Below are 13,363 nucleotides of genomic sequence, written 5' to 3'. Positions count from 1 at the left end.
ATTTGATAAATATATGTAAATATAAAATGATGTCGTTGCACAATAGGTTTCAAACATTGGTTTGCTTGAATACAGCTTGAAGGACCTGTTGTTTAAGAAATAACATCTTCAATATTTTGTTTAGCAAGTAACCAAATGTAAATGTCAGTCAAACTTCTGAATGGTAGATGAAGGAGCCTTCTGGCTTATCTTTCAAATTGTGAGACAGTGCTGTTAAGTATTTATATGCCTGTGGGTCATCCCAGGTAAAGGAAGTACAATGCCTTTCAAACATTTGGGGGTTCGTTTGTGTTCCAGTTGGATTGGCCTGGTTCTTTCTCATGCTAATATTAATGGAAAGTTCTGTATCTGTAAAGGCATTGCAGTTGATCTAGAGAAATCTTTTTTAATACCCAGTGTTAACTCCAGAGTTGGCTGACCTTTTGTTGGCAGCAAAGAAAAAAAAGATCTTGACCAGTGGTGAAATGCCAGAGAGGTTTATTGTTGTAGCTTAGCTTCCAGACTGGCTGTCACGAGGCTTTTTGAAACAGTCAACGGGGGTCCTGGCAAATTGGCAGTGCTATGTGAGGTGATGTATCAGTGTTTTGCTGTGTTACATTTTGATTTAGTCATCTAAGGTTCTTCATGAATGGTAGGAAAAGTAAGAATCAAAGTTGTTTGTGTTCAGAGACTTGGAGTACGAAATTTCTTACTGCCTTTATGACTGGCCTTGTATAGGACTTTTAAATTTACTGTGCCTTTCAAACGAAGCTTTCCCAGTGAGCTGTGAAATTGATGGTTGCCTGTTAATACACATGCACTTTAATATTTTTAAACTCCTTTAATGCTCACTGTAAACACACTAAATATTACAAAAAAAAAGATTATTTCAAAGAACTGTTTGAATCCGACTTTTTTAATCTCAAGGCATTTTCAGTGGTGAGGGGGTAAACAATCTCGAGATTCAGACTGTACTCTTTGTCTGAGTTGCAGTGTAAGTATTGTTGCATTTGTTGTTAAGGCTTATTTTTTTTAGGTGAGTTGCTCTGGTAATTACAGCAGAACTGGTTTGCGTTATAAAATACATCCCAAGACTGGCATTTTCATTTTTATTATCTTTCAAAGGTTTGCTCTGTGACCTGCTGTGGTCTGACCCAGACAAAGATGTGCAAGGTTGGGGTGAAAATGATCGTGGGGTCTCTTTCACTTTTGGTGCTGATGTGGTCAGTAAATTTCTGAATCGTCATGATCTGGATTTGATCTGTCGAGCTCATCAGGTATGAATTTTGCTGTTGTTGCTTCTTAAAACCTCTCCTGCTCCTTATCAGTCGTGTGTATTTGGAACTTAATTTGCACTGTGTTATTTCTAGAGAAAAAATCTTTCTAATGAAGGGCCTATAAAGGCTATGTCCTTTTGTTGGCTCATGATGAGCTGTGTGCCTAATGTCAGTTGAGTAGAATACAAACACTGGATTTCTCCATTGATGTCTTCCTTTTGTACTGTCTGTTAAATGTTAGGCTGATGTATGTGAGCATCACAGGTAAAGTCTCCAAATTTAAAGGGGCAGAGTGACTTGAATTTGAGATTTACACTGAAGTTTAAGTTCTTCACTTTCAGCAGTAGACAATTCCCTGGTAATTCTGGCTTGAACTACCTCTACTTTGCTTCATGGAAATACTAAATGCATTTTGACTATCTCTACAAGCAAGTCTGTACATAAAAACTTTCACTCTTGCTAGTATTTTGATTCAGCTATCCAGAGTATTTTGGCATAGGTTGTTTTTATTTCCTCACGTTTCAGTCAGGCAGTTTTTGCATTGCCAATCCTGAGCACACTTTTTTATTAGGTTACTTCAAGCAACAGTGCTACTTAGGTGGACATCAGGTTTCAGTTTCCTGTATAGCATTTCAGTTTCGTTATTTAGTCTATTTTAGAAGCTCCCTCTTGCTGTGGAACAAAAATAAGCTCTTTATTCTGTGTCACTGTTAGGCTTGGGTACACTATTAGAACACTTAAATTTTTTTCCTAGTAATTTTACTGCTAAAACATTAGAGAGGATTTAGTATTGATTCTACATGCTGACTGGATTTCTTAACTGCTGATCAAGATTACTGCCAATTTTCTAAGTCATATAGTTGATTCAGTTCTTTATAAAAGGAGGATGATATCTTACAGAAGATAATGATGATTGCACCAAAGTAATCAGTTGAGTGAATTTGTTGTACTACATTGTAACATAAAGCTTTTATTTCAGAAAAGAGAGAACATGCTCAGCTGATGCATCATACTTCTTGCACAATTGTAAAGGTGCATCATGCTCTTAGGCAAGATCTGGCAGAATCACTCTTTTTTTATAATTTTGACGCTCTAAAATCACCTACACTTGAGGAGTGTGCAATCAACACCAATTTAAGCAAAACTTAATTGTTTCAAGTTGCAGTGAAGGTGGTATCCAGACCTTGTGTGCTCCAATCTAATTAGGTCAAACATCCACATTCTGTATATAAAGCATTAAATGCTGGGAATCCTTACACTGGCAGTGTATAATTGGACTTCAGCTATGAAAATATTAAACAGTCAAGCTGATGTGTGCTTAACATTTGAATTGTCAGACAAGGGGTATACTGTCTCGCCTGGCATTCAGTGTCAGGTAAGATAAAATGAGTGAACTTGTCCTGTCTGAAAGTCAAGACATAAAATAGCTGTTTTTATGTCTGTTCCTTTATCTTTCTAATATAAAGTCCAGTTTGCCTCAAGATACTCTTTTTTTTTTTTTTCTTCAAAACTTTGTATGTGAGCCGTATTGATTTCTCTGGTGTTGCCAGGTGGTTGAAGATGGATACGAGTTCTTTGCTAAACGGCAGTTGGTCACCCTGTTCTCAGCTCCAAATTACTGTGGAGAGTTTGACAATGCAGGAGGCATGATGAGTGTGGATGAAACTCTGATGTGTTCCTTCCAGGTATGCTATATTTGTGCAGTAACATGCCTGTAGGTGTTGGGCTGTATGGACCACATTAGTGTGCTCGTGGCTGTGCTGGTGGTTAGTGTAAAGCAACATTCTTGGGCTACAGAGGGGACTGCTTTGTGAACAACTGGAACTGCAACCCAACTGTTGTCCAGAAAACTGGAATTTGATATTTTCCAAACTATTTCGTATTATAGTCATTCTATTCAAATGCTCATTTCAAAATTTAAAGTTTAATTGGTGATTTCTTTTTTGTCATACCTAGTGATTGGAGTACACAATTATGCAAACTGATGGTTATAGGGACCCTTTTAATATGGCTGCTTTGATCAGATTTTAGTCCCTATTCCTTCCTGGATGTATTTTCAGCCCCTTTTCTTTCCTCTTTCCACCTCAACATAGTGGTAGAACGAGAAGGATTTAGAGTTGCTGCTACTGTTGCATGTAGAGCTAAGAAATTTGTAGGGCTGTGATGTGATTTCCACCCCCCCTCCCACCATCCTCATCCCTATTGTTCCTGCTGATCAGGTTTCATGTGGGCTTAACAGTATCTGAAATGTTTTTAGTTATTGCTGACTCAAAGGAACTTCTTTATTTTCTCTAAGATATTGAAACCATCTGAAAAGAAAGCCAAGTACCAGTATGGTGGACTGAATTCTGGGCGTCCAGTCACTCCACCTCGCACAGCTAATCCACCGAAGAAGAGGTGAAGAAAGGAAATAATGTAGAAAACACCATCAGATCTGTCAAGGACAAAACTCCATATTACAATATATAATAAGTGTGCACTGTAAAACCATCCAGCCATTTGACACCCTTTATGATGTCACACGTTTAACTTAAAGAGACGGGTAAAGGATCTTTATTAATTTTTCTAGTAGAAAGATGTGCGACACTGTATTGTAACAAGTATAGCTCCAAGTTCTAATATCCAGCATAGAGAGGAAAAAAAATTAGGAAAAACTATTTCAACTACATATTCACATTTACCACGGTTTTTAAAGTTGACCAACATCCCAGTTAAAACTTGGTGTAATAGTTAAACCAGATGAAAGCATGATGTTCCATTTGTGTAATGTGGTCTTATTGTTGCTTAATTGCTTTTACTTTGGTTATTTTGTAGCTAGAATGATGCAAATATGGTATCTAGTCTTATTTCCTGGCTCTTTGAAATTGATATGAGGAAGGGGCTTTCTAGAACAGCCATTGATCTCTTATCCTCCCCCTAATCCCCTGTTTTTTCATCATAATGCCGTGTGCCCCATTATAATGCAAAGTTTATAGTACAGTAGTCATTAAAAGGCAAACTGAGTCCCAAATGCCTGGACTGGACAGCTTGGCAGCCAACATACATTAAGGCAGAAAAATCTGTCCTGACCTTTTAACTTCAACTGCCACACAATGAATTTGTGCACTACACGATTTTAAATTATTGACATTACACTGTGCAATGGCACTTCATTTAACTTAGATAGGACAAAAATGGTATTGCCTATTAGTTGGTAACTTGATTTAGTGGTACCTTGGCTTTAGTTTTATTAGCATGAAACACCTTTGGCATGCTTAGCTTCCAGGTAACTTCCTACCTGCATCAAAATTCATCTTACATAGTTCCACAGAACATGAAGATCCTTACTTGATAAGCCTTTGAAAGCTGACATTCTTTTTCAGAAGAGGGTGTGTTTAAATGGCTGTTCTTCAACATACAACAGGCTAGATTATGGGTGGTGAGCTGAAAATGCTACAGGAATGTCCAACTTTATAGTAAGGCTTACATCACTAAAGAATCTATCATTTGGATTTTCATGATCAAATTTCATATACTATTGTATAGACTTCTGCTTTGTAGTGTACTATAGTAGCAATAATTTCTGTACATGATCAAGAGTTAAGCAGTATTTTCAGTTCTCTCCTTTATTAAAAGAGCTAACATTGGCAAATGGCAAGATATAGAGAAGATACAAAATATACAGTAGGATAAATGAAAGGCACAGATTTGTGATGCTTTAGGATGCGATACTTATTGGACACAACTACAAAAGCTTTTACTGAATAATGTCAAATTTGTTAGATTCTTTGGGGGAAGGCTGCAGATTTATACCATTCTAAATGTGCATCAGTAGATGTAAAACTCTTGACTTCAGTATTGTCTTTGAAAATGTTAAATTGAGGATTCTAGTAACTTATGTTTTATGAACTGGCACATTATATAATGCAAGAGATATATTGATTTCTGACACAGTGAGCAAGTTCTTTAAAATGGATTTAAGTCTCTTTTCTAATTCCATTTTGTTTTAAATGCATATTTTAAATGTAGGTTTTTTCATTTAGTAAAAGTTGTCTAATTCATTTGAATGAAGTCTGACTGGTTATTTTAACATACCTTACTTAAAATGTGTGGAGTTGGTTGTTTTTCAAGAAAAGGAAGTCTTACAATATATCTATCTGTTACTGATTTATACTGGGTTGGTCTGTGGTTTTGAACAGTGGTTTATTCTGTCCCACTTTGAAGCAAACATCAGTTTCAATGCTTAAAATAAAATGAAATAGATTTTTTTGATGTTGTTCAAAGACACTTGTTCTTGAAAGTCAGCAGTAAGAGCTGTGTGAGAGTAACTGCAGTTTGGGACAAGGTAATTTATGAAATCTAATCTGTAAGCATTGACATGGTAACTTCCTGCTCTAAGTCATTGCTTACTTGAGATTTATTTTTGCAAGTTTTGAAAATGCTGGGTTTTACCAAGTGCCAGCCTCTGTGTTACCAAACATCTGGATTAACCCTTTTCCATTTTTTCTTTTGTTTCTGGAAACAATGTCTTCTGTATCATAAAATGTCCAGGTGTAAAGCTGTGTGTTATGTGAGTACCTAACATGCTCGCTTGTGTTACAGATGCTATGTCAAAAGAAAAATAAAGTCTTCGGGCCTTCTTCTGTGTCCTAAAGAAATAGGAAATTTTTAGTTTGTTTAATGGCACTAGTAACCCACATTGGGTGCTGGTATTCTGAAGAATTGCTATTTTTACATAGCAGCGGTCATTTGGAAATTGTTTGAATGTTGTTTTGATTTTTGGAGAGTTGGAATATCTGCTAACATCCCTCATCATCTATGTGGTGGAAAACACACATGATGTAGTGATCTTACCCCTACAGTTATGACTGATATTCTATACTAAAAGTAAGTCTAATACATAACAGAACTCACCACTTCAACGTACATTTTACAGGGTTAGTATGGATCTCGATTTTTAATGTTGTGTATTCTGGGAGGAGTAGAAAAAATAACCTCAGTCTGATTCTATGCAGATAAAATTAACTTCCTTCCATGGAAATTGCTAGTGATCTAATGGCTAATAGTTTTTTTTCACGTAAACATCTTGTCTGTACAAGCCTTGAATATTGTTAAATAGCATGAGTAGTGTGCTGGGAATAAACAGGAGCGTTCTCATATGGGCTGTTGAGAGGCATATAAAACATTACACCATTTGAGATGTGCTTTTGCATGTTTATCCCCCCTCCACCTTTATCTGACAGTAATATTCATTCCATATATATAGTAGAGTACACATTGCACACAATCTCTTTATCTTTTTCCTTTCTGGTCGGTGGACACTTTGAATTTCCCAAATACTAGTTTAAACTATGCTGTAACGGATGCAGCTTTGGTCTCTTTTGTGTTGATTGATACAAATTTTTGTTTTGCATCACTTTTTTTGTATGCTTTATAGTACTCAGTGTTTTCTATGCATAGATAATTGTTTGCTGCTTTAAAGGAGAAAAAAAGTTTCATATAGTTGTGGTTGTGCTGCTCTAGTACCTTGAACACTGTTTCTGTTTCGTACATTGTTTGTAATGATCTGATGTATTTACAAAAACTGCTGTAGAAATAGACTCGCTGAAAACAGTGTGAGGGTCTTAAACTAGTGGATTTGGTTTGCTGCATATAGACGCACAGCAATACTTGTGGCCACTGAAGTCTGAATTGGTAATTTTGTTTCCAAGTTTACTGTGATTAATTACAAGTGTCATCACGAAGTTTCAGGATCCTGTTATGAAGACAATCTCTCTCTGTTTGTCCTGTACTCTCTGTTGAGAGAAAGGCCAATAGGTAGGTGTGACATCAGCTTGTGACTGCTTGTAGCATCCCAGTGCTGTACACTTACTTGCCAGGGGAACTGATGGAAATTGATCTGATCTGCAGAAGGAAGTTGCTTTTATGGTTAGTAATTTTACATCCCTGTTGTAAACTTGTTCGGTCATAGAAATCCACCTTGCTGTGTTTCTGCCAAAGTCAGAATCAATGAGCAGAAAGGTATCTTTAAATGAAGAAGTGTTCCTGTCTGTGGTTTATCTTTTGATAAGTCTAAGTGGAACCTGTCAGATTGAATTGCTGGAGCTCTGATGAAGATGCCTTATACAAACTTGCCAGGTAATATTGCAGCTTAGCAAAGAGTGTTGCTTTTGAACTCATTCAAATTCCAGCTTGGTTCATAATTGGTATCCATCTGCTTTGGAATGTACATGAGGATGAATGTGAATATTTAACTTCAAATGAACTTGTGAAAAAGCAAGGACGAGAGAATTCTCTGTTTGCTGGGGCAGAGATGTCAACAGCACAATCACATGTCTGAGTCCCCATGGGTTAAAGGACAGGGAGGGTTTTTTGGTACTAGTCAGAGTTTGCAATAAAGCTCGTGCATATCGCCATTCCTGTCAATAAAAAGGAACCCAATGAATCAATACCAAGGTTGGGACATTTAAGCAAAGCCCTGGATGTTTTTGTTCTGCTGTCACTTCTCTTGCTTCTGCTGATTAGCAACAGAAGCTTCCAAGTTCACTTTCAGAGCAATTGCATACTTTTTTTCACCTGGATCATAGGTGGATTTTTCTTGTGTTGTTCCAAAGGTTTATCAAGGTTCTGGGGCCAGCATCTAACCAGGTGGCTGTGTGCTTATAACCAAGCGTTCTCACTGCATGTACTGGATGATCAAAGCTGAAGGAACCTCAGGCCATGTGGGGCTGAACACTGAAAGCCATGTGGCTGTAACTCGGTGTTGGGTCAGTAAAGAAGTTAGGCAGATAAGACACAGGTTTAGGTACTTGTTTTGGGTTTGCCAGATTCTCATCTTTTATGGATTAATGGAACTGGTGGAACTGGTAGTGCCTGAGCATCTTCCCTGCACAGAACTCAAGGTGTTGGGAAAACAGCTAAGCTGTTGGGTTACTTGTTTTGTGTCTCATTGTGCCTTGTTAAAATAGATAATAATGTTAATGGGTAATAAGGACACTTCATTCTTTTTCCCAGTATCCTGTTGCAGCTTGTTAATCTGTACATCTGTGTCCCAAGAAATGAGACTTCAAGAACAATTCAAAATAAGTGTCTGCTACAAGCCCTTGTCAGTACATGACTGCAATAGTCTTTTCCAAGAAAAACTCATTTCTACCTGAAACAGTTAGAACAGGTGGAGCTTTAAGCAGAGTACATGTACTGCCCTTGGCCTAGTAAAGCCCCTTTCCTGGGTTCCACTGCCTTTCCTGACAGAATCTGCAGCCCAAGCTTCCTTTTAGTTTTAGAAGCAGCCATATCAGAAAGTAGGTGATAACTAGATCCAGCTGCTGACAAAGAACAGCAAAAACTATTTTGTATCTTCAGGTAAAGATGTAAGCTTTATGTGAAAGATAAAAAGCTCATAGGCTGAAACATAGAAATGAGCACCACTTGAAGTTCTCCTTATATAGGTTGGATATTCCCAGATGTTAAGTTTTAGTGTTTTAACTTCATCCAAGTTACTATTAAAGGGAGGAATTAAAACAAATAGGAAGGATTATAATTTGTCTGTTCTTACATATAGTTCATATTCAAAAATAGTAAATTGTATTTGCAGAAAGCAAAATAAGTAAGCTACTGATTTTTTTTCTTGGTAGAGAGTTTTCCCTCCTCCTATTGCTTTAAAGGTTTGACTCTTTGGGGTGCTAAAGAGAATGCTGTGGATGGATCAGATTAATTATTGAATTATTGAAAAGGCTTAACCAGAGAAAAATGGTATCTTGAGGATAAAACTGGTGCAGAGGAGCACACAGCATTGATGAATGCAGAGGACAACTGTGGAGAGTGAATATATTCCATTGTAAGTTTTTCTCCATTGTTTTGAAGTCCCAGCAAGCATAATGTGAAAATAGTTGAAAGTGTTTCATGTCATTCCTTCTGACATCCAAGCAGCATTTCTATGGTTGCCCCTGTAACTCACTCACTGTCTTGTCAAATTTCTGGGTGTGTATAAATCATTAGTTTTCCATTAGCTACCCCAGAATATTTCATTTTTATATTTCAGGTTCCTGTTCCTGGGTGGCCATTTGCAACTTCCACAGAGACAGAATGTGTAACACTTTCATGGAATGCTGTGAGAAGGAACATTTTAGGAGAATTACATGTTAATAGGCATCTCAGCTGCACCTTAATTGCATCTGGTTTCCAGGAGGCTGAGTTAAGAGAATGAGCTAAAATACTTAAGGCCCTTTTCTTGAAGCAGTACTGGAGAACAGATATAATATTTAATTTGTTCCTACTCAAGGCTCTTACCTCAAAGTACAATACGTGACTGACATGGTAGGCTTGGAGGCTCTTGCCTTGCCTTTACCACCTAGAGTAAGAAGACATACTTTTTAACTTGGTCTGACGTGTTTATACTAATACTATTACAATGCTTTAGCAGGGTTACTTAGTAAAAAAAGACCCAATCCAGTTGATGTAATTTTTTTCTCAAATTGGTCTGGCATGCAGATGCCATCTAGTGGTCACAGGATGGTGCATGGAAAGCTGTTACTGCACAACTGACATTTATTCCATATTAATCCTGCTCTGTCTCATGTGAAACCTTATTCCTTGATCAGTACTGAAATGTGTGCATGGTTCATAACAACTCAGACCTTGATGCATTAAAACTAGGCTTACCTCAGTTAAATGTACAAATTTATTTCCCAGTTTTGCAGACTTTGTGAAATCACTTAAAGTACCTGAGGGTTCTGAATGGGGTAGTGAGGGGTGGAGAGAATTAGAGCTCCCATGAAAAGTATAGAAAAATTAGTCTTTGTCTTGGGTGAAGGTTTTTGGATTTCTTCTCCCACCTCTGGAATCTTCTGTTTTCAAGTCTAACCAAGTATGGAGAGATTATAGATTATCTGCGTTGTTTTCCAGTGATTGGAGAGGGACTGGTGGAAAATATATAAGAACAAGTATGAAGTATGTTTAGATCTGGTATATATCAAAACTGCAGAAAAGAAAATATATTAGTTTCTGATTTTATGTGGAATTTTAATTGGGAGATGCTATCAGAATAGGGCTGGTAATAAATTTTTACACCTTACCTAACCAAATATTGTACTATTTGTGTTTCTTTTAGTTCTTCTTCATTCTGCTTATGGGCTGGTCATTATAGGCATGTACTGCTGAAAAGAAATTTGCACAGTTTAGACCTGATTTGAGAGAATCGTTTGATATTTAGCCAGGTTCCACTGGTTGTCTGCAATGAGTTGCTCTTGAAAAGGTGTGTCTACACTAGTTCGAGGCAATTTTGTGGCATTGAAGTGAATCCTCCTGATTGTCCTCATGTACTGCTTTGGATTGCAGAGCTTCTGCTGTGTATGCAGATTAGGTCTTTTGGGTTAGTTGTATGCAACAGAACTTTGTTTCTAATGTATGCCCATGGTATCAATGATCCACACTACTGAGTCCCACTGAAGTCTGTTACTCTGCTGTCCCAAAGTCTGCACAATGTCCTTTCTGTTCTTTTTGTCATGCTTTTTGTTTCTCTGACTGGGCAGAAAAGAAGAAATGGACAATGGTGGCAAAGTCTCTTTGGCTTCTCAGGTGTTACAGTATGGTGGGACCTTGGGCTGCAATGAAATGCTCATTTCTCTGTCTCATGAGAGGGATGAAGTCTTTGGTGGCTGGATAACCCAGTGGCAGTAGGAAGAGGCTGTGCCCTTCAGCTATCCCTGACTACCAGAAGATCAGCAGTTGGAGTATGGACTGCACTTCACAAAGGATGAAGAGACCTTCTTGAAGTCCAAGGCAAAAAACATTTTGAGCATTTGTCTTTACTACAGTGATACTGAAGAGATCTCTTCAGAAGCATTCAGGTTCCTGTGCAACTGAGATTCACCCCAGGTGAATTTACTGTTTTCCCATCCAGCCTGTAAGGGTGGAGGAGGGGGACAGGCATGTGAGGCTTCAGATGGAACTGAGTGTATGGGGAGACAGTGAGTTGCTAATCTGAACAGGAGGGCTGCTTTAGGTCTTTTAAAGCAATTCCATAGAGCTGTGAGGTGTAGGAGAAATCTGCCATGAAGCAATTTTGCCTCAAAGTGCCTATTTTCTGCCATGTGAGGTCTGTCCAATGAATTATGTGGACTGCACACAGGGATAAGGAGCCTGTGTAACCTTCCTCAACTTGCAGGGACAGTACAGCGTCTTCCCCTCTCTGAGTGCTGTAGGGGATGAGCTGATGGCAACTGCACACAATCCTGTGAACAGTAGCAGGGACAAGTGCTGGTTGAGGTCAGGTTACTTGAAATGAAAGGCACTTACCTGCTGACACCATAGTAATGTTTTTCCCTTCCACATTCCAACAAGCTTGAAAGGTTTTGTGGCAGCTGTTCCTTAATCAGGTCCTGGGAGGAACAGCATGAAGTTTGTTCTAGAGGAGATGCCTTGTACCGGTGTGGGGTCACTGCAGGATTAGAGATTTGGATGTCAGGTACAGAGCTGCTATTTCAGTAGCTGCAATCATGGACTGGTTGTGGACTAGGTGCCCCTGGGCTGGCAGGGGAAAAAGGATGTGCTGTCCTCCTTGCTGACATGATTTTCCAAACATGTAGCATGTAGTGGGAGCTAGACAAGCTAGTATTACAAGATTTCAAGCACTGGTTGCTGAGGGGAGGCCTTGCTGGACCGTGTGCCGTTCATAGTTGTGGTCTAAGGTACAAGTGAGAAGGGAATAGAGAGGGAAGAGCTTGTAGACAGCCCTGATCAGAGCTGCCTACAACAGAGCAGGCCTGGCTGCAGTTCTTGGACAGCCTGTGTGCCAGGCTCCCTAAGGCTCAGAAGCAGGAGACTCTGGGGAGGTGGTGGGAGCACTGATATCTTCAGGAGGCATTTGACCCTCCACAGTTTCCACATGCTGTTTCTTGATAGCGAGTCATGAGCCAGCTTCAGGGAAAAAAATCAGGGTCAGCCTGATCCTTTGAGAAGCTTTTACATGCTGCTGGCCATCAGATACTCTCTGCACTCAGGTGGGTGAGCATGAGCTCGTGTGGTGTGGAAACACAGCCTGTACACACTTACAGCCTTCCTCAACACTGGGGTGTATATTTGCCCCTTATGTTAAGCTACACTCTTAAGCTACACTCTTAGTTCTCAGAGAACTGTGTTCAATCTTTAAGAGAAGTTTGTATTAATCCACTCATATCTATCTGTTTCTCTATCCCTGAAGTTCTAGGCCCCAGTGACTCCCTCAGAGCCTTGTGTTTACCCACATGAGGGTTATTCTCGTAGATGTAGATTTTGCTGACTTGTGGTTTTCTAGGGAAGAAACTGAGCCATGTGTGAAACTGGAAGGATGTGATAACTCCAAAAATGAGGCTTCAATAAAGGCTGGGCTCAGAATAATTGGATGCCTTCAGCTTTTGCTGAACTATTAGTTCAAGCATCTGCTTGAGAGTATAGCATGTACCTGTTTTGCTATAAAATACATTCAGTTCTTCTAGCAGTAGGTGGTAGTTCAGAACAACAAATAGCTTTTGCCCTCAGAGCTCTGTAGTGTTGAACTGAGGAAATGAAGCTCTGAAGCTTGTGGCCAGCATGTGAAGGTGTCATTGAGCATACCTTGTTGGGCACCTCTGGCAATCATGCAAGAGCTTGATTATCACATACTTGTCAGGAATCAATTTATTCCCATACAACGTTGTGTATTCTTTTTGTAGGTGACAACAGAGAAATCTTAATGGGCTGAGTATTTTTTGCTTGGAAGAACTTCTTTTGCTGCCTTAACAAAGAAAAACCTTAGTAAAATGAAGTAGTAGATGCAGGAATTTGAGTTATGAAAGCAGCCAGGCGGTGGCATCAGTGAACAGCAAATAAGCATTTGAACCTCCCTTAAGGAAGACCAGGGCTTGTTTAGTCACCCAAGTCTGTACAAGTGGGCCTAGATAGGTGAAGTGCAACTTTTTAATGATCAATAACTAATTATTTGCAGACATTTATATTTAGCTGTGTTTAAGGGGTTTGGATGTGGTAATTTTTGTACCCAATTTCTCAAATTGTATTTGTGTGCTGTTTGTGCATGTAGGTTTGTTATAGTAATCTCTTGAGTCACTGGTTTTGGTGTTCTAGTCTTCAAACTGCAGAAGGCTTTTTCTGGG

General features: G+C 38.8%; 1 protein-coding gene across 2 annotated transcripts in view; it reads left to right on the top strand.

Moving 5' to 3' along the window:
- Positions 1–5,302, top strand: part of PPP1CB (protein phosphatase 1 catalytic subunit beta) — a 28,863-nt gene extending 23,561 nt beyond the window's left edge. For both annotated transcript variants that reach the window (XM_074537212.1, XM_074537211.1), the window contains exons 6-8: positions 1,105–1,256; positions 2,807–2,941; positions 3,553–5,302. In XM_074537212.1, coding sequence (XP_074393313.1) covers positions 1,105–1,256; positions 2,807–2,941; positions 3,553–3,657 — 392 coding nt within the window. In that variant the 3' untranslated portion in view covers positions 3,658–5,302. The remainder of the gene's footprint in view (positions 1–1,104; positions 1,257–2,806; positions 2,942–3,552) is intronic.
- Positions 5,303–13,363: the final 8,061 nt, after the last annotated feature.

Source organism: Zonotrichia albicollis, chromosome 3 (genome assembly GCF_047830755.1).
Source record: "Zonotrichia albicollis isolate bZonAlb1 chromosome 3, bZonAlb1.hap1, whole genome shotgun sequence".
NCBI classification, from domain to species: Eukaryota; Metazoa; Chordata; class Aves; order Passeriformes; family Passerellidae; genus Zonotrichia; species Zonotrichia albicollis.
This window is presented reverse-complemented; position numbering and strand designations above follow the sequence as displayed.